The sequence below is a fragment of the Prionailurus bengalensis genome, chromosome C2 (assembly GCF_016509475.1).
Source record: "Prionailurus bengalensis isolate Pbe53 chromosome C2, Fcat_Pben_1.1_paternal_pri, whole genome shotgun sequence".
NCBI lineage: Eukaryota > Metazoa > Chordata > Mammalia > Carnivora > Felidae > Prionailurus > Prionailurus bengalensis.
Genome location: NC_057350.1, coordinates 6,206,563 through 6,231,374, shown reverse-complemented (window position 1 = coordinate 6,231,374; position 24,812 = coordinate 6,206,563). Strand labels below are relative to the sequence as shown.

General features: G+C 42.5%; 1 protein-coding gene across 2 annotated transcripts in view; it reads left to right on the top strand.

Annotated features, from left to right (window-relative positions):
• LOC122491160 (SH3 domain-binding glutamic acid-rich protein-like) overlaps positions 1 to 24,812 on the top strand; it is a 52,986-nt gene that overhangs the window by 13,175 nt on the left and 14,999 nt on the right. Inside the window, exons 3-5 of one of the 2 annotated variants that reach the window (XM_043593584.1) lie at positions 6,506 to 6,586; positions 22,990 to 23,064; positions 23,719 to 23,811. In XM_043593584.1, the coding sequence (XP_043449519.1) occupies positions 6,506 to 6,586; positions 22,990 to 23,064; positions 23,719 to 23,811 (249 nt within the window). The remainder of the gene's footprint in view (positions 1 to 6,505; positions 6,587 to 22,989; positions 23,065 to 23,718; positions 23,812 to 24,812) is intronic. The other variant, XM_043593585.1, reaches the window with a different exon arrangement.

The following is a 24,812-nucleotide window of genomic DNA, read 5'->3' as shown; positions in this document are numbered from 1 at the left end:
GTAAAAATTATTCTGCCTCCCATGTCAGACCCCTGTGATTCTAGTTCCTTCCCCGAGGTGGCTGGCTTCACGGACTTGTGATCTGGGAAGTCACCCAGGCCCCACACTTAAGAGAGCTCTCTGCTTCGTTCAACACCCTGCTATTGCTGCCTTGAATTTTTTTTAAATGTTTACTTATTTTTGAAAGAGAGAGAGAGAAAGCACATGCACAAGCAGAAGGGGGGCAGAAAGAGAGAGACAGAGGATCCCAAGCAGGCCCCGTGAAGTGAGTGCAGAGCCTGATGCTGGCCTGGAACTTGAACCCTGAGATCATGACTTGGACACTTAACCAAGTGAGCCACCCAGGCACCCTCTGCTGTCGCTCTCTTGAAATCCACAATTTTTCTTTTTTTTTTTTTTTGTAATGTTTTTATTTATTTTTGAGACAGAGAGAGACAGAGCATGAGCAGGGGAGGGGCAGAGAGAGGGAGACACAGAATCTGAAGCAGGCTCCAGGCTCTGAGCTGTCAGCACAGAGCCTGACACGGGGCTCAAACCCACAGACTGTGAGATCATGATCTGAGCTGAAGTTGGACACTTAACCGACTGAGCCACCCAGGCACCCCGACACAACGGGTTTTGAACAAGGGACCCGGGTTTCATTTTTGCATGGGGTCCCTGCAAATGACATAGAGGGTCCTGTTCTGGCAAACCAATGTTGGCAATTTCTAGTTTGACCTTCCAGAGATTTTCTGTGTATATTTATAATATACATGACATATATATTTTATAGATACCTGTAATATCTATGACACAGGATACATTATACAGCTATATATTGATATATTGTATATCCCTTAAAAATAGGAGTGTGCTATAACACTTGGGTTTTTTCAGTCCATAACCGTATCTCAGAGACCCCTGAGCTGCACAAGCTCCTTACTTTAATGGCTGCCAAATGTTCCATTGTATATGACATCATTTATCGACACAGCCCTCTAGTGGGGAATATTCAGGAAACATTCAGCACACAGACAATGCTGCAGGAAATCTTTTTTGTAAAAATTTTATGTTTTTTTTTTTTTTAAATTTTTTTTTTCAACATTTATTTATTTTTGGGACAGAGAGAGACAGAGCATGAACGGGGGAGGGGCAGAGAGAGAGAGGGAGACACAGAATCGGAAACAGGCTCCAGGCTCCGAGCCATCAGCCCAGAGCCGGATGCGGGGCTCGAACTCACGGACTGTGAGATCGTGACCTGGCTGAAGTCGGACGCTTAACCGACTGCGCCACCCAGGCGCCCCTTGTTATGTTTTTTGAGAGAGAAAGAGTGTGAGTAGGGGAGGGGCAGAGAGAGAGAGGGAGAGAGAGAATCCCAAGCAGGCTCCACGCTGTCAGCGCAGAGCCCGATATGGCACTTGAACCCAGGAACCATGAGATCATGACCTGAGCCAAAATCAAGAGTCGGACACTTAACTGACTGAACCACCCAGGTGCCCCCAGGAAATCTTTTGATACATACAGATTCTTGTTCGCAGTATGAATATATGCGTGTAGGAATCAGTTCCTAGAAAATGTGCTAAGTTAAAACACGTATGCACTTTGTATTTCAGTAGATGTTGGCAAATGGCCCTATACTGCCCTGTGCCAACTTATGTGTCCACCAACCTAGTCTGAGGGTGGCTAATTCCCTGTGACCTTGACCACACTCCATATGCAAACTTCTGAATCTTTGCCAATCTAATAGATGAAAAATATATTCTCACTGCTTTGACTTGGATTTCTGTCTGGATGAGTAAGGCTGAATTCCTTTTCCTATGTTTATGAGGTATTTGTGTTTTTCTGTGACTTGCTCTTTCTCTGTTGTGTCACAGGTGATACTGGTTTGTAAGAGTCTTTATTTATGAAGGAAAGTAGCCCTTTACTCCCATAGATGTTGCAAATTCTTTTCACACATTTTTTGTCTTTTGAGTTTTTAAGCAGAACTTAAAATTTTTTTATGTAGACAAATTCACTGATCTTTTTTTCTCTATGGTTCCTGACCCCGAGTCTTGCTTAGAAAAGCTTTCTGCACTCTGAAATTATCAAAAGAATAATTTCATTTTTTTCTATTAGTACTTTTCCAATGAAAGTAATATTTTAAATCTTCTATTTTTCCTTATTTTAACTGTTCTTTTATTTTTTTAACGTTTATTTATTTTTGAGAGAGAGAGAGAGACAGTGAGAGCAGGGGAGGGGCAGAGAGAGAGAGGAAGACACAGAATCCGAAGCAGGTTCCAGGCTCAGAGCTGTCAGCACAGAGCCTGACGTGAGGCTCGAACCCACAAGCCGTGAGATCATGACCTGAGCCAAAGTCAGACGCTTAACCAACTGAGCCATCCAGGTGCCCTAATCTGTGGACACTCTTAACAAAAGTGCACTGATGAGGCAGAGGGCTTTGTTTCCAGAAAGTAGCTAAAAATGATTATTTGTATTGTAGGTTCAGATTTTAAAAGGAGACTCAAAGAAAGGTTCTGAAGACTATGTCAGGATTTTGTTTTTTATTTTTTTTAATGTTTATTTATTTTCGAGAGGTGGGGGGAGGGAGAAGGAGGGGCAGAGAGAGAGGGAGATACAGAATCCGAAGCAGGCTCCAGGCTCTGAGCTGTCAGCACAGAGCCTGACATGGGACTCGAACTCCCAAACCTCGAGATCATGACCTGAGCCAAAGTCAGACACTTAACCGACTGAGCCACCCAGGCATCCCTCTGTCAGGTTTAAAATGGTAGAGGGAACCTCAGGGACAAGCAGTGGTCTCTCGCACCAGGGCAGGGAGAGGAGTGGATGTCGAGGTAGTTCTGAGCACCGCTGTGTCCCTGCCTGTGCGAACTGCCCCGTGCAGAGCAGATGAAGACATTATCCCGAGGGCGTGGCCAACCACCATTAGCTAGAGAAAGGGGACACCCGACGGGAAGCCAGGCACAGTGGAGGCCAGCTTACCCGCCTGGCAGAGGAGTGCTAACTGGTCGTAGCAGACATGTCTGTCGATGCCAGGTTGGAGGCTGTGCATCTTAGCCCAGGTAAGGACTGGGTGCCTGCCTGGGCCTGAACACAACCAAAGGGGACCTGGGCCACTCAGCCCAGGCTGGCATTCTCAGGGCTGCGAGGGAGACGGGATGCAAGGCCAGTGAGGCGGGGGGGGGGGGGGGGGGGGGGGGGGGGAGGGCAGGGCTCTCTCAACGCATAGATGTTACTGAACAAGCTATTTCACATCGTTGAAAACTTATTATGAGGGGCGCCCGGGTGGCTCCGTCGGTTAAGCACCCGACTCTTGACTCCAGATTGCACGGCTCCTGAGTTTGAGCTCCACGTCTGGCTCTTGCTGACCGTGGAGCCTACTTGGGATTCTCTCTCCCCTTCCCTCTCTACCCCTCCCCTGCTATCTCACTCTCTCTCTCTCTCAAAATAAATAAAACAAAATAACAAAACAAAACAAAAAAGCCATGTGTGTACCAGATTTCAAAAGAGACTTCAACACCTCACTCACAATTTCCTTATTTACGTGTGTGTGTTTTTAAAATTTATTTATTTATTTTGAGAGAGTGCACGCATGGGAGGGGCAGAGAGAGAGGGGGAGAGAGAGAGAATCCCAGAAAGACTTTGCTCTGTCAGCGTAGAGCCCGATTCGGGGCTCATTCTCACACACCGTGAGATCATGACCAAAATCAAGAGCTGGATGCTTAACTGACTGAACCACCCAAGAGCCCCTGTCTTGGTTTTTAGTACTTTAGTTTGTTGGTCTTCATCCTACCCCACAACTTAGACATTTCTAATTATTGTTTTTTTTTAACATTTATTTATTTTTGAGAGAGAACGAGTGGGAGAGGGGCAGAGAGAGAGAGGGAGACACAGAACCCGAAGCAGGCTCCAGTCTCCGAGCCGTCAGCACAGAGCCTGATGCGGGGCTCGAACTCACGAACCGCGAGATCATGCCCTGAGCCGAAGTTGGATGCTTAACCGACTGAGCCCCCCCAGGCACTCCTAATGATTGTTTTTATAGTCAATGTTTGTTTAGTTTAGATTTACCCACATATTTATTAATATCTTTGCTCATGATTCCTTCTTGCATCTTAGATAATATATCCGCAGTCACTTTCTGTTTGCCTAGTATAGCCTGTAAAAGTTTCTTTGAGTGAGTATCTATTGGTGGTAAGTTCTCTAAATTTTGGAGTAAAAAGGACATTTTTCAGGGGTGCCTGGGTTGGCTCAGTCAGTTGAGCATCTGACTGTTGATTTCAGCACAGGTCATGATCCCAGGGTTGTGGGATTGAGCCCCGAGTCGGGCTCCATGCCGAGTGTGGAGCCTGCTTAAGATTCTCTTTCTCTCCCCTCTGCCCTGCTCATGCTCTCTCTAAAAAAAAAAAAAAAAAAAGACTAATGTTGGTTTTACCTCATGTCTAAAAAAAGTTTCACTGGGTCTAAAATTCTGGGTTGATGGTTATTTTTTCTAAACACATGAAACTATTATGTTGCTTTCTTCCAACTTCTGTGTTGCTGTCCAGAAGCCACTTGTCAATCTAATTGTCTTTCTGTCACGGGGAAGGGTCTTTTTCCTTCTCCCCCTTGCCCCTGCCTCCTTCACTCTCCCCTCCCACTCTGCCCCCCTTTTATAAAACTCCCCACCTTGAGGAGGCTCGAGGCTTTAGCCACTCTCGCTTTTACTCACCGTGGCATCAAAGTTGGCATAAAGATCTGCCAGCTTTGTTGCAAACTCAGCCTTGGTGTGTGCTTGTTCCTAGGACTCCTGGCCTCACCTGGTCGTGATCTTTCCTTTCGTATCACCAGCTCAGCAGTGCACCTACGCTTCTTTTCTCAGTCTGGCTTCTTCAGGGCATCTAATGCTACTCTAACGTGACTGGAAGTTGAAAAAACCATCTCATACTCATGATTTCCTGTATCTGTTTGTTAGCATCAAGTCAAAAATCACGACAAATTGTTCTTTGGTCCTCTGAAGCTGAAGGAGCTATTTGGACCCAAGTTGAAGCAGAGGACAGTTCACTCAACCATGAGGAAATCGTTCTCGACTGGAAAGCTTCTAGAGTTGGCCAACTAGAGAAGTCATAGATCTTTTCGGAATTTTTGAAAAACAGCATAAATTTATTTTATTATATTTCACCTGCTCTCTACGGGTACTAACGCATTCTATCATGTGATCCTTTACCAACGCCTAGCAAGTGGGTGCCCCAGGAATCAGCCGAATTTCTGACACCAAAGGATCACTTGCTCACGATGCTCTATTTCCTTCAGCTCAGATTTGAGGCGGCTTACAAACATGAATTCAGCATACAAGAATAAATTTAATCACTGAGGGAATCCAGGCAACAGGTAGGAAAGTAATAAAGCTTTGGGCAAGGTCGACACACAAGAATACACAACACTTTCTTCCCCATGTCAGTGGCCTGTATTTGGTTTTAAGGTTCTTAATACACATAAGAGTAGGGTAGACAGTAACACCACTGAGTTGGTGTGAGTGCCGTCTGTTCAAGCTGGGCCAGACACACTGCCCTCAGTGTGTGAAGAGACTATATCACTGTCCTGATGACACACACTGGCAGTCTGGAGAAGTAGTCTGGGGAATACCTCGTATGTTTTAATTGTATGAAATGAGGGACGCCTGGGTGACTCAGTCGGTTAAGCGTCCAACTTCGGCTCAGGTCATGATCTCACGGTTCGTGGGTTCGAGCCCCCTGTCAGTCTCTGTGCTGACAGCTCAGAGCCTGGAGCCTGCCTCCGATTCTGGGTCTTTTTCTCTCTCTGCCCCTCCCCAACTTGTAAGCTCTCTGTCTCCCTCTGTCTCTTTCAAGGATATGAAATGAAATTCTTCTGAGCTGTGGACCGTCGCACTACTGGTTTAGGGCTGGACCCGCCTGCTGGGTGGGCTGTGGTGGGGCAGCGGGGTGGCAGAGGGACTTCACTGAGCCCCAGACTTCAGCCAGTTACCAGGTCTCACCTCCTGCTGTAGTTTCTCCCCTTTGCCGAAACAAGTGTTGCTGTAAGCCCTCCGTAATCTTAAGGCTGCTGGGACCAGAAGGTCTGAGATGGGGCTGGTGCCCTAGAAGCTCCTATAGTAACACTGGAGAAATCCTGTGTCGTCTTAGTCCCCGCTGATCAGGGTCCAAATCCACGGGGCCAGATTACAAGGAAAGGAGCTAAAGATGTGAAACTTTTAGAGAATCCTTCACTCTATATATCTGAGTCCTGTCAGCGATTCCTGAACACAAACTGGTGTGTGTGGGGGTGTGTGTGAGTTCTCACTGTTCTGTATTCCACACAGTGAAATGATAAAAACAAATGTAAAGTTCATGGTTAGAGATTCTTAACTTTGGGGGTTAGTCATCTTTGACAAAACAAACTGGGATAACCTTTTGTGTTAGCTTCTAGCTTAATGACTAATAAAAAAGATCAACTTAGGTAAATATTCTGGCTCTCCAGCGTGCAGTGGTTTAAACATTTTTTTTCTTTTTTCTTTTTTTTTTTTTGCTTCAAGGATTTTGACTCTTTCTTCTCTGCCAAAGAAGAGAATATTATTTATTCATTTCTTGGTTTGGCTCCCCCTCCAGGCTCAAAGGTAAGCTTACACAGCCCATTGAGGCTCAGTACGAGTCATAGTAAATGAAGATAGAAATCAGCATCCAAGCTGTTTAATAAATGATGACCTTTTTTAAAAAAAATTTTAATGATTAATTTTTGAGAGAGAGAGACAAAGACAGAGCATGAGTGGGGAAGGGGCAGAGAGAGGGCGAGACCCAGAATCTGAAGCAGGCTCCAGGCTCTGAGCTGTCAGCCCAGAGCCCGACGCGGGGCTCAAACCCACAAACTGTGAGATCATGACCTGAGCCAAAGACGCTTAACTGACTGAACCACCCAGACGCCCCATAAATGATGATCTTTAAGTTAACATGATTTTTAATATATTCATTATTCTGATGAAGTCTTATGCATAGAGATAATGCAAGGTTTTTACTAAAGTATGTTCCAAAACTATGCTTTTCATATTTTTGCTATATTTTTTCTATATTTTATACCTTGTTGTAGTAAGTTTTACAATACTGAAATTAAGAAATACTGCATTCAGTAATTTAAAATACACTAAATAAAGATGTACAAATTTGAGTTCCCAGATTGTGTTTATGAAATTATTTTTTAATGAACTGACTTCTTATGTGACTTATTTTAGCTAATTTTACAATACTATATCACCCTATTTTAATTCTATTTAAAATGAGTTGAACTTTGCTTTTTTATCTGATAAAGAGGGGGGAAAGTAAAGTCTAGACACAGTCTCAGCGGCTTTTTTTTCTTCTGGTGTTGTCTCATCTTTGATTACGTAAAATTATTTCAGTTTCGTACAGAATTATGCTAATGAAGCTAATATTAGGAATTTGCCTACTGGAGATCACCTAGCTTCAGTCTCTGCACCAAATCACTGCATCCTTGTTTCTCCCAAGATCTCACACATGACTGTCCACAGATACAAGACAAGTACACATTTGTTTGATTCATGTATTTCTTAATTTGTTTGTACTCAGCTTCATTTCAAAAATGATTTGTGATGATTGAGTCCAAATTAATTCTCATTGTAGGAGAAATACCTCAAAATGCTACCTTATAGAGATGGGTTGGTCTCAGAGGCATGTGGCCGTGCTGTCTTTCATATGTCAGCATTCTTCAGGTAATGCCATTTGGGACCTCTTAGTGCTCAGGTTAACATGTGCGAGTCTAGCACCAATTCCTTGTCCAAAGGTAACATGTAGGTTTCACAGTTGGTTAATGGGTTTATAGGAGGAAGAAAATCTTCCCTTTTAGTGAAATACCTTTCTGGCCTGAGTCAGCTTGAATGCAACACATTTCAAATGCCGTATTGACAATCAAAAAAAGGGTATTACATGCAATCTAATCTTTTTTAATTGGTGTAGGAGTTTGGTATGAGGGTTTTATTTGGTATAAGAGTTTGTTAACTGGGTCCTATTTAGTTATTATGTTTAAGACACGGTGCCTTGGTGTTAAGGTATATTTCTTGGTGGGGACGCTCAGGTGACTTGTGTCTTGAAGATAGGAAGGAAGGGTAGAGGGAAGACTGTTTCGGAAAAGGGAAGAGCAAGTGCAAAGGCCCTGAGGCAGGAAAGAGCCTGGAAATTGTAAGAGCTGCCACGAGGTCGGCATTGCCAGAGTGAGGGGTGGGGGTACCACAGGAGGTGGGATCTGCGGGTAGGCAGCCCATGGGCCACAGCAATGTTCCAGATTCTATCTCAGGTGCAGTGGAGATGATGTAAGAGGTTTAAGTGGAGAAGTAGTCTCTCTTTTGTTTGTTTTTTGTTTTATTAATTATTATTATTATTTTTAAATATAATTTATTGTCAAATTGGCTAACATACAGTGTGTAAAGTGTGCTCTTGGTTTTTGGGGTAGATTCCCGTGGTTCATTGCTTGCATACAACACCCAGTGCTCATCCCAATAAGTGCCCTCCTCAATGCATATCACCCATTTTCTCCTCTCCCCACGCTCCCATCAACCCTCAGACTGTTCTCTGTATTTAAGAGTCTCTTATGGTTTGTCTAGTGGAGAAGTATTCTTATCTCCTTCTTGAAAACTCATTTTGGCTACTATGGGATAAATGGACTAGAAGGGTACAAACCGTCTTGGCAATGGATGAGATATCATGGCGACTTGGACCAGGGGGGTGGGATAGAACGATACAGAGTGGAGATTTTAGGGCCTGTTTTGGAGGAAGACTTGGTAAGACTTGCTGATGGAATGAATGTGGGGGTGGGGATGGAATGAATGAGTGCTTCTAGCCGTTGGGTATAGACATTCACTTTGGTTGGAGGTGCCATCTTTACAGGGGGGTGTTAAGTTTGAACAAGACATCTAAGTGAAGAAGTGAGGTAGACAGTAGTGAATTGATCTGTGTCTCATTGAGGTCTGGTGGAGGAGGCACATGGGGAATCCACTAGCATGTGGCTGGGGCTAAAGTAGAGAGGGGGTCAGTAGCAAGGAGGCCGGGCTTGGAGGTGCTCCAAGCTTAAAGCGTAGAGGATAAGCAGAGGCCGGTTGAGGAGGCAAAGGTGGACAGTCTTGAGGCACGAGGAGACTCAGAGCGTGTGGTGTTAAGGCAGCCAAGGGGGAACATTTTTCACACAAGAGGGTCTGATGCTTCCGAGAGATTGAGTCAGTGAGGACAAAAAAGTGACCATCGGCCTAGATAACACAGAGGTCCTTGGTAGCCATGTCAGAAGTAGTCTCTGAGGAGGGGTGAAGATAGAAGCAAGATTGGGGGGGTTGAAGGAGAGCTGGTGTAAGAAGGAGGAATTACATATGGTCAGTTATCTCTGGGGAGTTTCCCAGGGACGGGAGAATGTGGCAGCAGCATTGTTTTTAAAGCGTCTGCATATTACTGCTGTGGGAACCTTGGGTCCAGGCGCTTTGAGCTGCTGGCGCCAGGTGTCCTTGCCTTCTCTCTCCTGCCACCTGCTGGACAGACTCCTGCTACTTCTCATCCTCCCCTTTCCAGGCCCCAGACCAGTGGGCGGTAGGAGGGGAGTCTAGATTTTACAGCTGAAGACCCAGTGGGGGGTTTTGTAAACAACAAAGACTTTTCTATTCCGGGTCAATGGTAGTCTGGCCAAGCCTAGGAAGGAGGATTTTCCTTTAACCTTTTATAGGTCAAATTCTTCGACAGAGCCCCCCTTCCCCAGGAGTCACAGTGAATGGGGGGCAGAGGGGCAGCAGAGCAGAACACCCTCTCTGTTCACAGACCATCCTGGGCGTCATGTTCTTTCCATTTCTTTTCTTGTAATGTGCTGTTTTTCGTAATGATCATTTGTTACTTTTTAAAAGTTTGTTTGTTTATTTTAACGTTTATTCATTTTTGAGAGAGACAGCGTGAAATGGGGGAGGGGCAGAGAGAGAGGGAGACCCAGAATCCGAAGCAGGCTCCAGGCTCCGAGCCGTCAGCACAGAGCCCGACGCGGGGCTCTAACTTACGGGCTACGAGATCATGACCTGAGCCAAAGTCGGACGCTCAGCTGACTGAGCCATCCAAGTGCCCCACTAACTCTTCAATGTTCTAATCTCTTCACTTTCATTTTCTGTGTTTTTGTCTTTCTCTCCCTTCTGGGACATTTCTTCCACTTTTTATACCACCTTCTATTTTTTCCCCTATCGATCTTGTTTTATTTCTCACAAACTTTTTTTTCTCTTTGGTTTTCTCTGGCTACTCCCTTACCAAACAGCTTCCTGTTCTTGTTGTACAGGTTCATTATTTTTCTTACCTCTGAGTTTATTAAATATGGTTTTTCTTTTTACACACTTTCTTCAACTCTCTGCATTCTTTCTCTAAGTGCCCCCTTTCTCTGTTTCCTTTTTATTTTTATGTAAGATGTTTTTCTCAGATGTGTGGGGACCCTTGACTGTATTTAAGATCAAGGTGCTAAAAGGCTGAATGGATGCTCTATATCCATGATCATGACTGTCCGGGTGGTAGACTTTCCCATGGGATGATTTAGACAGGACTTACTGGCTTTCTGTTAGGGATCCTGTACCGTGGGCTTTTTCGGTTGGTTCAGGTGAACTTCTCCAGGGAGGAATCTTCCATTTCCTGAAGTGGTAGTGGGGGTGGTGGAGGTGATGGTGGTGGAGGGGATGGTGTTAGTGGGTGTGGAGGGGATAGTGGTGGGAGTGATGGCAGTGGTGATGGTGGTGGTGGTCGTGGAGGTGATAATGGAGATGATGACTGTGGTGGTAAGCGGAGAGTAATTCTGGTTGCCAGTGTTCTGGATGCAGGTTGGGAAGGGGGATAGGAATGTCTTCTTTTTTATGACGTGGACTTCTCAGGTAGATCCTGGGTCCCCACTTCAGCTGGCCTCATGATCAAGAGGTCAGAGTCTTTCTGGTTCAACTTGTGCAGAGACTAATCCTCTTTGAGTAGGCAGTTGCCTGCCATCCAGGAATGTGGAGGGAATCTAAATCTGCTTCTCATTCCCCCTCATCCCTTTTTGTAAGAAATGATGTCTTAGATTTTTTGAGGTTAAGCCAATTATTACTCAACCGTTTCCTTTTCTGCCTTCAAAATTTGTGCACTTTTTTTTTTTAATGCAGTAGCCTCTCACTTGTTCTTTTTGTCCTTGTAAGTTTACCCTTTATTTATTTATTTATTTTATTTATTTAAAAAAAAATTTTTTTTAACGTTTATTTATTTTTGAGACAGAGAGAGACACAGCATGAACGGGGGAGGGGCAGAGAGAGAGGGAGACACAGAATCGGAAGCAGGCTCCAGGCTCCGAGCCATCAGCCCAGAGCCCGACGCGGGGCTCGAACTCGCGGACCGCGAGATCGTGACCTGAGCTGAAGTCGGACACTTAACCGACTGAGCCACCCAGGCGCCCCAATAAGTTTACCCTTTAAAAGAAAATCTCTTTGGGGCGCCTGGGTGATTCAGTCGGTTGAGCATCCGACTTCAGCTCAGGTCACAATCTCGCGGTCTGTGAGTTTGAGCCCCGCGTTGGACTCTGTGCTGACGGCTCGGAGCCTGGAGCCTGCTTCGGATTCTGTGTCTCCCTGTCTCTCTGACCCTCCCCCGTTCATGCTCTGTCTCTCTCTGTCTCAAAAATAAATAAACATTAAAAAAATTTTTTTTAATACAACAAAATGTCTTTTTTAAAAAACATGTTTATTTTATTTATTTTGAGAGAGAGAGAGAGTGCAAGCTGGGGAGGGGCAGAGGGAGAGAGAGAATCCTGAGCAGATTCCACACTCGTCGCAGAGCTTGATGAGGGGCTCAATCTCATGACTATGAGATCATGAATCTGAGCCAAAATACAGAGTTGGTTGTTAACATGCTGAGCCATCCAGATGCCCTGAAAATGTCTTTGCTATCATGTCAGTGGGGTTCCGGGAAGGAGCCAAGGCAAGTAGCTGCATTTAATTTCCCACAAATAACTAGAAACTGCCTCTCATTTTCAATGACCCCAGTCTTCTCATAAAGTATCATCCTCTATTCTTCTATTAAGTTCTTTCCATATGTCAGTTAATTCTATCTAATTTATTTCAGTTATATAATGAAATTAAATGTCTGATTTTTGATTGTCTTTTTAAAAACACTATACTGAGATGTAATTTATACACTACACAATTCACCCAGTGAAAGTATACAATTGACGGCTTTTTAGTATATTCACAGAGTTGTGCAACCATCACATCACCATGATCTACTTTCATCAGTCACCCCCCAAAAACTCCAACCCCCACTAGCTGTTACCCACCCCCCCCCCCAAAAAAACTACCCATTCTCTCAGCACTAAAGAACCACAAATATACTTTTTTCTATGTAGATTTTCCTCTTCTGGGCCTTTTGTATAAATGGAATCACACAACATTTTGTTCTTTGTGCCTGTCTTCTTTAACTTAGCATAATGCTATCAAGGTACATCCATTTTCTGGTATATATCAGGACTTCTTTTTTATGCAGATAACATTTTATTTTGTGGATAGACCAATTCTCTTTATCCATTCACCAGTTGATGGACACTTGAATTGTTTTCATTTTGGGGCTATTATGAGTAATGCTCTTACGACCATTTGTGTATCTTTTGTTTAATTTTATTTTAAATAGTGCTATTTTTTAGTAGAGAATCACTTGTATAGGTTTAAAAATCCAGGTACCTGAGTTCTGCTTCAGACCCACTGATCCTGAATTGCTGGGGAGAGGCCGAAGGATCTCCATTTTAAAAATGTTCTTTGATTTAGGGGTGCCTGGGTGGCTCAGTCGGTTAAGCATCTGATTTCGGCTCAGGTCACGATCTCGCGGTCCGCGAGTTCGAGCCCCGTGTCGGGCTCTGGGCTGATGGCTCAGAGCCTGGAGCCTGCTTCCGATTCTGTGTCTCCCTCTCTCTCTGCCCCTCCCCCATTCATGCTGTGTCTCTCTCCGTCTCAAAAATAAATAAACGTTAAAAAAAATTTAAATATTCATGTACATGCCTCTCCAAAATGAATGCGATAACATATTTGCTTTGGTTAAAAAACTCGTAGAGAAACTATGAGGTTACTTTGCTTCCTTCCTTCCCTGGAGACCATAAACATCATGAATTTTTAAAAAATTATATATAAAACTATATGTAAAAACTGTATATTTATCTGCATAAGCAGTACATATGTTTTGTATTTTTAATGCCTAATCAGTATCACTTTTTTTAGAATGTTCTATAGCTGGCTCTTTAAAAAAACAACATTATGCTTTGAGATATATCTACACTAACGTATGTAAATCTGTTTCAGCCTCTGCTGTGTTTTATCTTGTCCCATTTAAAAAATATCTAATCTTAATTTTTTTTATTTTTATTTATTTATTTATTTATTTTTAATTTTTTTTTTCAACGTTTATTTATTTTTGGGACAGAGAGAGACAGAGCATGAACGCGGGAGGGGCAGAGAGAGAGGGAGACACAGAATCGGAAACAGGCTCCAGGCTCTGAGCCATCAGCCCAGAGCCTGACGCGGGGCTCGAACTCACGGACCGCGAGATCGTGACCTGGCTGAAGTCGGATGCTTAACCGACTGCGCCACCCAGACGCCCCTCTAATCTTAATTTTTAAATCCTTCCTTGATTTGTGCTTAAATACTGTCATGTTACATGAAATTCTTTTTTTTTTCTTTTTTTTTTTTTTTTAAACGTTTATTTATTTTTGAGACAGAGAGAGATAGAGCATGAACGGGGGAGGGTCAGAGAGAGAGGGAGACACAGAATCTGCAACAGGCTCCAGGCTCTGAGCAGTCAGCACAGAGCCCGACGCGGGGCTCGAACCCACGAACTGCGAGATCGTGACCTGAGCTGAAGTCGGACACTTAGCCGACTGAGCCACCCAGGCGCCCCTGAAATTCTCTTTAAGGAGAATAAAGGGATGGCCATGGCATTATAAAACCCAGCATAGCGAGAGCTAAGAGACCATCCAGTCCAGATTCTTCTCTTCCAGAGGAGGGACTTGAAGCCCACAGGGTTTACAGATACTCCATTCACTAGCGGCATAGACTGTGCTAGAATGGTGGTGTCAGCATTGCTTGGCTTTATAGGTGTTTATGCATGCACACATGGAGAAAGTCCTTCAGGTGTCCTTTGGGAAGACAGACACTTCATGATTTATGGAAATGATGTTATTTGTCACAGTGTCATTTTGTAGTAAACAACACTGTGGAGAAGTAGCAGCAAGGAAATTAATCTAGCTCTAAAAATAGACACCTTGACAATTACATAGAAAATGTATGCTTATAAAATATTAAGTATTATACACCACATTTTTGCTTTTAGAATATTGTTCTTGTCTAAGGCGGGAGCAGCAGGTCATTTTCCCCAAGAGGGCCTTGCAAGTGAGCACTGGCTCCATTAAGGCAACTTTAGTTCTTTAAAGCCATCTGGTCATATCTGATTAAATGAGCATCATTCTTAATACCACACTCCAGGCAAGGCTTTGATTGCATAACCAGTTTCCAGTTAATGCCCTGGCAATAAGGAATACACATCCTTCTCCTTTTTTTTTTTAATGTTTATTTTATTTTTGAGACAGAGAGACAGAGCATGAGCGGGGGAGGGGCAGAGAGAGAGAGAGACCCAGAATCCCAAGCAGGCTCCAGGCTCCGAGCTGTCAGCACAGAGCCCGACGCGGGGCTCGAACTTGTCAACTGGGAGATCATGACCTGAGCCGAAGTCGGATGCTCAACTGACTGAGCCCCCCAGGCGCCCCAAGGAATACACATTCTTACTGAACCCAGGCAAATAACTATTATTGCCCTGAAACATGGAAAGACTTAACAAGAATCTTCGAATTCTGAAGGAGTCAGGCAGAGAGAGTATCACTTACAAATGTCTCATTTCAACTTACAAAAATAGAGCCTCCTACATTGTTGAGATTTATAAAAAGCTTAAGAGGAAAGACAGAGGGTTTCCTCATATGTCCAGAAAATAGGACATTAAAATAACATCAACAGTATTCCAAACAAAACCTGTCCTCATCCATCACTGATTCATTCAGGTCTATGTAATTCTTGTTCCACTGGACCTGCGGTTCGTAGTTTCATGAACCCATCTGCTTCTCAAGTGAAATTCTGGAAATCCTGACTCAGTCCACTGGTATGGTACCAGTGATCTTTGAGCGTTGCCATCAGAAGCCTATCTGCAAAAGCGCCTGCCATATAATCCTTTTCCATGGGGCTCTGGGTCATTCTGTGTGGCAGGTGAGGCATTCTGGCTCCCCGTGGACTGGAAAAGCTTTCAGGGAAGCATCCAAATAAAACAAGCTAAGAAAAATCTCTGTGGATGACGACAAAAGACTTAAAATAACTGTGGTTAATTTTATAACTGATAATTTTCAAAGGTGAAAGATTTTATGGGAATTATAACAAGAATAATGGCCCGGTATGAACATTTGGTTGTTTCTGTGGCATGCAAAACAAAATAATAAAGTCAATCCAAAAAGTTTTAGACAAAGTATCTATAAACACAATCACTAAACCTATTTTCAAAGAAGATAGCAAACATTATATTTTATTTGTAAAAATGGATGAATAGCGGAAAACTTTAAAAATTTTTTTATTTAATTAATTTTTCATTTATTTATTTATTTATTTAATATGCATCCAAGTTAGTTAGCATATGGTACAACAATGATTTCAGGAGTAGATTCCTTAATGCCCCTTCCCCATTTAGCCCATCCCCCCTCCCACAACCCCTCCAGCAACCCTGTTTGTTTTCCATATTTAAGAGTCTCTTATGATTTGTCCTCCTCCCTGTTTTTATATTATTTTTGCTTCCCTTCCCTTATATGCATCTGTTTTGTATCTTAAGTTCCTCATATGAGTGAAGTCATATGATATTTGTCTTTCTCTAATTTTGCTCAGCTTAATAATACCCTCCAGTTCCATTCACATAGTCGCAAATGGCAAGGTTTCATTCTTTTTGATTGCCGAGTAATACACCATTGTATATATATATATATATATATATATATATACACATCTTCTTTATCCATTCATCCATCGATGGACATTTGGGCTCTTTCCATACTTTGGCTATTGTCGATAGTGCTGCTATAAACATTGGGGTGCATGTGTCCCTTCGAAACAGCACACCTATATCCCTTGGATAAATGCCTAGTAGTGCAATTGCTGGGTCATAGGGTAGTTCTGTTTTTAGTTTTTTGAGAAACCTCCATACTGTTTTCCAGAGTGGCTGCACCAGCTTGCATTCCCACCAGCAGTGCAAAAGAGATCCTCTTTCTCCGCATCCTCGCCAACCAACATCTGTTGTTGCCTGAGTTGTTAATGTCAGCCATTCTGACAGGTGTGAGGTGGTATCTCATTGTGGTTTTGATTGGTATTTCCCTGATGATAAGTGATGTTGAGCATTTTTTAATGTGTCAGTTGGCCATCTGGACGTCTTCTTTGGAGAAGTGTCTATTTATGTCTTTTGCCCATTTCTTCACTGGATTATTTGTTTTTTGGGTGTTGAATTTGATAAGTTCTTTATAGATTTTGGATAATAACCCTTTATCTGATATGTCATTTGTGAATATCTTCTCCCATTCCATCGGTTGCCTTTTAGTTTTGCTGATTGTTTCCTTCTCTGTGCAAAAGCTTTTCATTTGGTGAGGTCCCAGTAGTTCATTTTTGCTTTTGCTTCTCTTGCCTCCAGAGACATGTTGAGTAAGAAGTTGCTGCGGCCAAGATCAAAGAGGTTTTTGCCTGCTTTTTCCTCTAGGATTTTGATGGCTTCCTGTCTTAACGTTTAGGTCTTTCATCCATTTTGAGTTAATTTTTGTGTATGGTGTAAGAAAGTGGTCCAGGTTCATTTTTCTGCATGTTTCAGTCCAGTTTTCCCACCATTTGCTGAAGAGACTATCTTTATTCCATTGAATATTCTTTCCTGCTCTGTCAAAGATTAGTTGGCCATACATTTGTGGGTCCATTTCTGGGTTCTTTATTCTGCTCCATTGATCTGAGTGTCTGTTTTTGTGCCAGTTTTTTTTTGTTTTTGTTTTTGTTTTTGTCTTTTTTTAGAGAGAGGTTGCAAGTGAACAAGGGGCAGAGAGAGAGAGAGAGAGAGAGAGAGAGAGAGAGAGACAGAATCCCAGGAGGGACAAAGACAGATATAGAGAGAGGGAGTGAGAAGCAGGGCTCCCCTGAAGGGGAGCTCATGCTTTTTACCCAAAGTGGGGCTTGAGCTCACCCCACGTGGCGCTCATGCTCACCCGATGTGAGACTCGAACTCATGAACCGTGAGATCATGACCTGAGCCAAAGTCAGATGCTTAACGACTGAGCCACCCGGGCGCCCTGAGGAAAACTCTTGATATAACACAATTACCCAGAAACATACTAGACCACGAATATACCCAGCATATGTGCCATGAAATATACCACGAATGCCAAGCACATTCTTACCATATATGGTAGGAATATATCAATAATATTCAGTAAGGGGGGCGCCTGGGTGGCTCAATCGGTTAAGCAGCCGACTTCAGCTCAGGTCATGATCTCGCGGTCCGTGAGTTCGAGCCCCGCATCGGGCTCTGTGCTGACAGCTCGGAGCCTGGAGCCTGTTTCAGATTCTGTGTCTCCCTCTCTCTGACCCTCCCCTGTTCATGCTCTGTCTCTCCCTGTCTCAAAAATAAATAAAAAAAAGTTTAAAAAAATAATGTAAAAAATAATAATAATAATATTCAGTAAGGACATTCAGTAGGTCTGGAGTGGATCCTAAACACCTATATATTCATAAAACTATATGAGTAGGTGATGGGAATACCCAATTGAAAACTACTGTTCCAGAATATGCTAGATTGAAATGAAAGAAGTAAAGATTTGATCAAGTTAGGATTTAAAGCAAATTACTGAAGTTATGATTGATAACCTATACCACGGTTGTCAAATGTCAGGAAAAGAAGCACTAGGAATCAGTGTCTTTGATACATTATTTCAGGCACGGGAATATTACTAAGCTATCAACAGCAAACATCCACTTATATATATAATTAGATTGCCTCTAGCTGGTGGAGAGGAAGACAGCCATGCCCACCTTAGAGCACTGTTCATACACCGCAGTGGGGGGGACGACTGGGCATCAGAATCCTGTATCCCAGGGAGCCTCTAACACTCCCAACAGCAACACCCACATTGCTCACAAGAGCCTTCCAGACCCTCTGGCCAAGTCAGGCCACGTCCTCTTTGGGAAGGTGGCTTTGCTCTTGGGACACGCCCCCGTCTGATGAACGACACACAGATGACGCACCTGCATCGTGTCATTTTGGGCCCCAAATGATGTGTGGTGAAAGTTTTGATACCCGTTTTCTGGCATGATCGGTGAGCTCCCATCGAAAGCAGTTTTGAGTCCCAGCAACAATATCTCAGCCAGCGAGGCATTTCCCGGTGACCTGCGGGAGGAAGAGCAGGCGACCAGGTGACTGGGGCGCCTTCCACCGGAGACGCGGAGAAACCTTGGGGGCGGGGAGCCGTGAGAGGCCCGAGTCTGCGGCACAAGCACGTGTTCTGGGACTTCCTGACCTGACACTGCAAGGTGAACGACAGCGTGGACGCAGGGGAGGCCCGATGGTGGTCCAGGGGCTCCGCAGGGGGAAATACACGGAGCAGGAAATAGAACCGTGAAGGAGACACCGTGCGTGGGAGCCAGGAGTCTGGAATTCGGACGCAAGAGGCCCGACCTGCGAACACACAGGGGTTCCAGGAAGAACAGAAGTCCCGATGGAAGAGAAGGAATTGTGAAGGGCACGCGGGAGGGCCGGCCAGGTGAAGATGCTGGAGCCCCTGGTTCCCTGAGCGCGGGAGCCCGGAGCGGAGCCGTCTGCGGACACTATTTTAAGCATGCACACAACTATAATTAGAAACTTCATTTAATACACATGTATAGGATATACATCCATACCAATACCAGTATGTTAGATAGATATTAATAAAATACATTCTTCCCTTGTGCTTCCTAAAACAATTTCCATAGCTATCATACACCGGGTCACAAAGAAAACCTTTGTAAATTTCAAAAGGGGATGATTTTACAGACTACGTTCTTTTTTTTTTTCATGGCTTTTGGAAAGCCCTTTTTATTTTATTTATTTTTTAATTTTTTAAATATTTACTTTTGAGAGAGAGAGAGAGAGAGAGAGAGAGAGAGAGAGACAGAGCATGAGAGGGGTGAGGCAGAGAGAGAGGGAGACACAGAATCCAAAGCAGGCTCCAGGCTCTGAGCTGTCCATACAGAGCCGGACGCCGGGCTGGAACTCATGAACTGTGAGGTCATGACCTGAGCTGAAGTTGGACACTTAACCCACTGAGCCACCCAGGTGCCCCTTTACAGACTGCATTCTTATCCCAACTACAGAATCACAATCTGAAAGAAAAATATTGTAAAAAATTAAGAAATAAACGTACATTTCAAATAACTCCGTATCCAAAAAAAAATTTAGCACTGATATTACAGATCATCAAGTAATAAGCAAGAGAGATTATTTCATACCCAAACCCCAATATAGAGCCAGATCTCTGTACAGAGTGAAATTGTTAACTTTAAACACTCTACAAAACCAGGGTAAAAGCTTAGTAAAATAAATATTCAATTTAAAAATTAACAACAGGAGGGGTGCCTGGGTGGCTTGGTCAGCTATGCATCTGACTTTTGATTTCGGCTCAGCTCATGATCTCAGTTTGTGAGATGGAGCCCTGAGTCGGGCTCTGCACCGACAGCACAGAACCTGCTTGGGATTCTCTCTCCCTCTCTCTGCCCCTCCCTTTCTTGTGTGTGTGTGTGTGTGTGTGTGTGTGTGTGTGTGTGTGTGTACCTTCTCTCTCTCTCTAAAAAAAAAAGTAACAACAGGAAAATAAAATTAAAAAGTAGTCAGTATGAACCAATAAAAAGAAAAACCAGGGGCACCTGGATGGCTCAGTTGGTGATGATCTCATAGCGGGTTCGAGCCCTGTGTTGGGCTCTGTGCTCACAGCTCAGAGCCTGGAGCCTGCTTCAGATTCTGTGTCTCCCCCTCTCTGCCCCTCGCCTGCTTATGCTCTGTCTCTCTCTCTCTCAAAAATAAATAAACATTAAAAAAAAAAACAAAAAAAGAACAACCAAAATAAATACAAAAGAAGGAGAAAGTATGTGTCTGTGTGCCTATGGACATGTGTATAGGTACATATATATAATTTATATGTGATTTGAAGAAATGTAATTTGATTATAATTTTAACAGAGAAATGAAATAGATAAAACCCCTCACCAGTTGACATATTACTCAGAATACTTTCCATTATACGTAGATCAATTCCTGGTATAAATACGGAGGGGAAAAGTCTAAAAATGTTAGCAAATGTATAATGCAAAGCAGAATTTATTCTCTTAACATAATTAATTACACAGAACTGATTAATGGAGAAAGCCTATATGAATCCATAAGTACAAAGAAGAGAGTTGATACAATTCTTCAAATATTCCTAGTTAAAATTAAAGTGGATTAAAATATAAATAGAAAGAAACTAATTAACCATGATAAAAACCAACTATCAAAAGGCAACTGTGCCACAATGAATCATGAAATGTTGAAATCAGTTCTTTTACAATTAGAAGCAAAACAGACATGCCTGTCATCACTGTATTATTATTAAACTTTGTTTTAGAAACTGTATTTATTATAGTAATGTAAAAGAAAGAAAATGTCTTGTATATGTAGTATGTAAGAAATTTAAAAATTATCTTTATTGGGGCGCCTGGGTGGTGCAGTCGGTTAAGCGTCCGACTTCAGCCAGGTCACGATCTCGCAATCTGTGAGTTCGAGCCCCGCATCGGGCTCTGTGCTGACAGCTCTGAGCCTGGAGCCTGCTTCGGATTCTGTGTCTCCCTCTCTGTCCCTCCCCTGCTCACGTTCTGTCTCTCTCTCTGTCTCTCAAAACATTAAAAACATTAAACATTAAAAAAAATTAGTAGGAGTTTTCATTTATATCAACAATAATGGATAGGAAGTTACAGTGTAAAAATCAAATCTTCACAGTGGTGATAAAACTGTGAATGATTTAGGAATAAATTTATGAAGAAGCATACAGGGCTTCATGTTATAAAGAACATAATTTTACTCTGAAGGACGCCCACAGCTTCTAAAGTAATAGCCCTACAGTGTCTCTGGGTAGGATGACTTTACAAAAAGAACTGAAAAATTTCTAAACTAATAAATATGTAGTGCCCTTTTAGACAAAAGCTTATTTTTTAAAAATTTGACACTAGGAAAAATGACCTTAAAATTAAAAAAAAATTATTGGAATAATAAATGTCTGAGAAGAGCCAAGAAAATTTTTACAAAGACTTTGTGTAGCACCTTGCCTTTCTGAATCTTAAAAGCTACACTGATAAAAGCAGTATATTGGCATGGGAACTGATAAATACATTCATGGATATGCCTATATATTCATATATAGAATTGTGTATTAACAGATCCAAATATATACATAAAACTTAACAAATGACAAAAACATCTTAGTTAAATGAGAAAACGATGGTATATAAATAATGCAGACATATTTTTGCTGTTTTTCTGGATGAAAACAGAGCCCTAATTTACATTATATACAAAATTAAATTCTAGATGGATTAGGCCTCCAAATGTTAATAACTCAGGTAAAATAATAGTGCTGCATTTCAGAGAAGAAAAATTAGATAAATTTAATTTTTTATAAAAGGCTAAGAATTAAAAAACCCCAAACTTGTAAAACTTTATAGACTAAAAATAAAAGTTGTAACCTGACAAAGAGCTAATATTTCTATTATCTAAAGAACCTCTAGAAATTGACAAGACAAACAACTCAAGTAAAAAGGAGCAAAACATATGAAGGCAAGTATCTGAACAAGAAAAGTAAGTGGCTAAAACTTGTGAAAAATATGCTTTTCTCTTCTAGTAATTAGGAAACTGTAAATGAAAACAAAAATGAAATTCCATTTTCTCCCTAACACTTTGGCAGAGATCAAAAACAGAGATCATCTTCATTGGCCTTCATGGCCTCTATCTTCATGATAAAGGAAAAGAGGACATTCATATATTTACTATGGAATATGAATTGCTACAATTTCTTATTTTGGAAATAAATCTAAAAAAAAACCCCACTGTTCAGCTTAGTATAGTGTTGTTTGTAGAAGCACAAATATATGTAAACATTTTGAACAACCATCATCTGGGAAATATTTGGATAGATTATATATGTAACATGCAGCAGATGCTAAAAATACGAAGTTAGAACCATCTGAATTAACTTGGACAAGTGTCCGTGATATATTAAAATAAACAATCAAGTTATACCCTGTGTTCCCATGTCTGTTTTAAAAAACACAAAAATAAAACAAAAATAGCAATCAACCAAAAAAAAAATAGCCTCTAGATATGTATTAGGATAGATTTAGGTATGTATCACAGTTTAGTATTGATTATCATAGGAACATGTTACTGGAGGGTGTGTCTATGGTTTAAGTGCCTTTGTAATGAAAGTAACTGATTTCTCCCCCAATTTTATTGAGATACAATTTACATGGAACATCGTATTGGTTTCAGGTGTACAACGTAAGGATCTGATGTGTGTGTATGTTGTGAAATGATTACTTCAATAAGTTTAGTTGACATCCACTACCTCACACGGTTATACAATTTTTTTATTGCGATGAGAAAAATAACTTTTAGAAGACAGGGAACTGTGGATAAGTTCAAAGAACATAAATTAGTACGTGTAGACCTAGCTCCACCCCGAACTTGCAATGTAACGCTTCTGCCTTGACTTTCTTTCTCTAGAGTGTGAATGGTAGTGACCATGCTCCTTATCAGGCTACAGTGTTGTTGTAACGATAAAATGAGGGCTGAAGACAAACATAATTTGAATAGTTAAAAGGTGTTAAAATGCAAGCTATTATCCTCAAGAAAATTCTCAAACAGTCTCAATTTATATGACACAGGTGACGAAATCATCGGAGGAAGCATCTTCCCTTCCCAACGGTGATGTCGTGGGAGAGGTGCAGAGCGCCACAGAGGTAAGAGTTGGGGTCTTGAACCATCTTCCCTCAGAATGTCTACATTTTGGACTTGCTTGCTCAGAATGTCTACATAGTTCTCATTTTTCTGTCATTCTCCTCTACATAGATAGAATATCTATTTATCTATGTATCTATCAGTTATCATCATCCATCATCCATCCATCCATCCATCCATCCATCCATCCATCCATCCATCCATTTACTCATTTTCTGTCTCTATCTATCTATCTATCTATCTATCTATCTATCATCTATTTACCCTCTATCATCTTTTTTACTCTCTAAAATTATAAAGCCTGCCTCTACTCAAGCAACAGAAAACAACTCTACCTAAACATTGAATCCTTTGGAGTTCTCTTCATAAGCCTTAAATGGGTGGATTATAGCTCCTCGTTAGTGAATCTGTTACTCTACCAGGCATATGAATCAGGTCTATTGACTTAGAACAGCAGGTGCAGTGAGCAATATTGCGGGTTGCGGATCCTAAATTGTAGTAGCCAGGTGACCTGATAAATAGGAAGTCTGTGTTTGCTTCGTATATATACTGTGTTTACTTATTATCCAAATAAGAAAACCAAATCATGTGCGGCTTGGTTTTCCCTTGAAAGCTTATCTAAGGTTAGTGATACCATGGGTTTGCTTTATGACCAGGCAACAGAGAAGGCTGAAGAAAGTGGAGAAAATGAGGCACAAAAAGAGGACAATGAGGATTCGGGCAACCTCGCTGAGTCTCCAGAGAAGAATGTGAGTGTTTGTCTTTTTTTTTTTTTCACCATCATTTCACTGGATTCGGTTCATCAAGCATTTTCTGAGCTCCTCCTGGGTGCCAGGAATCTTTCTGGGCACACAGAAGTGAGCACGGAAGCCCGGAGCTGAGGGTTTAGCCAGGGAGGAAGCAGGAGGAAGTGCTAATGACTGTGGTCAAGGCAGAGGGCTAAAAGGAGTGGGGGAGGGACCCTGAACCCAGGCCTGGAGGGACAGGCTAGACAAGGCTTCAGTTATCTTAGTTGTGATGTTAGGGTTGGGTTAGGTTCAAGTTCTCTGTAGAACAAGGGACCTTATTCCTTGGTCATGAGTAATGGCGGATTCCCAGCAAACACCCACCAACAGCACTGCCTACTAGGGACACAGAGGTAAGGGGGTGGGGGCATTTTGTGGGAAGCCAACAGGAGCTGAGGATAGAGAAGGGGCCTTGGGGAGGGAAGGCCACCCAGTTCTGATGCAGTCATGGGAATGTGACCTGCTTCAAGGCCTGTGATCTAATTCTAAAGGGGGTCTCAGTCAGGGGGTCACAGAATAAGGGGCGGGGCAGGGAGGTGTATGGGAGGGAAGGGGAGACTGTGGTTCTAGAATGGCCAAGCAGAGATAAAGGGGGATCAGATGGGCTACTTAGTCAAGGAATTCTGAAAATGTGCCTGGGAACCCAGGTAAGGGGAGACCCCGGTGCACGGGGAGCTGACTGGGGGGGTTGCTGGCCTCCTTCTAGAGTCTCAGTGGTGTAAACGCATTGGGCCACTTGTAACAAAAACTGTTGACTGAGTACTGATGGTTTGCATTTTTACCTACTTACTGATTCTGGGAGAGGTGTTGGACTCCCATTCCCAGCAGATGGAATGTGGTTAGGAAGGACACTAGGGAAGCAGGCTATGGAAGACTGGGTTGGGGGGGGGCCATCAATTTGTTGTTATCTTAAGGGATTTAAATTTGGGAGGGGCCGGGTCAGTAAATTCCTCATATTAAAGATT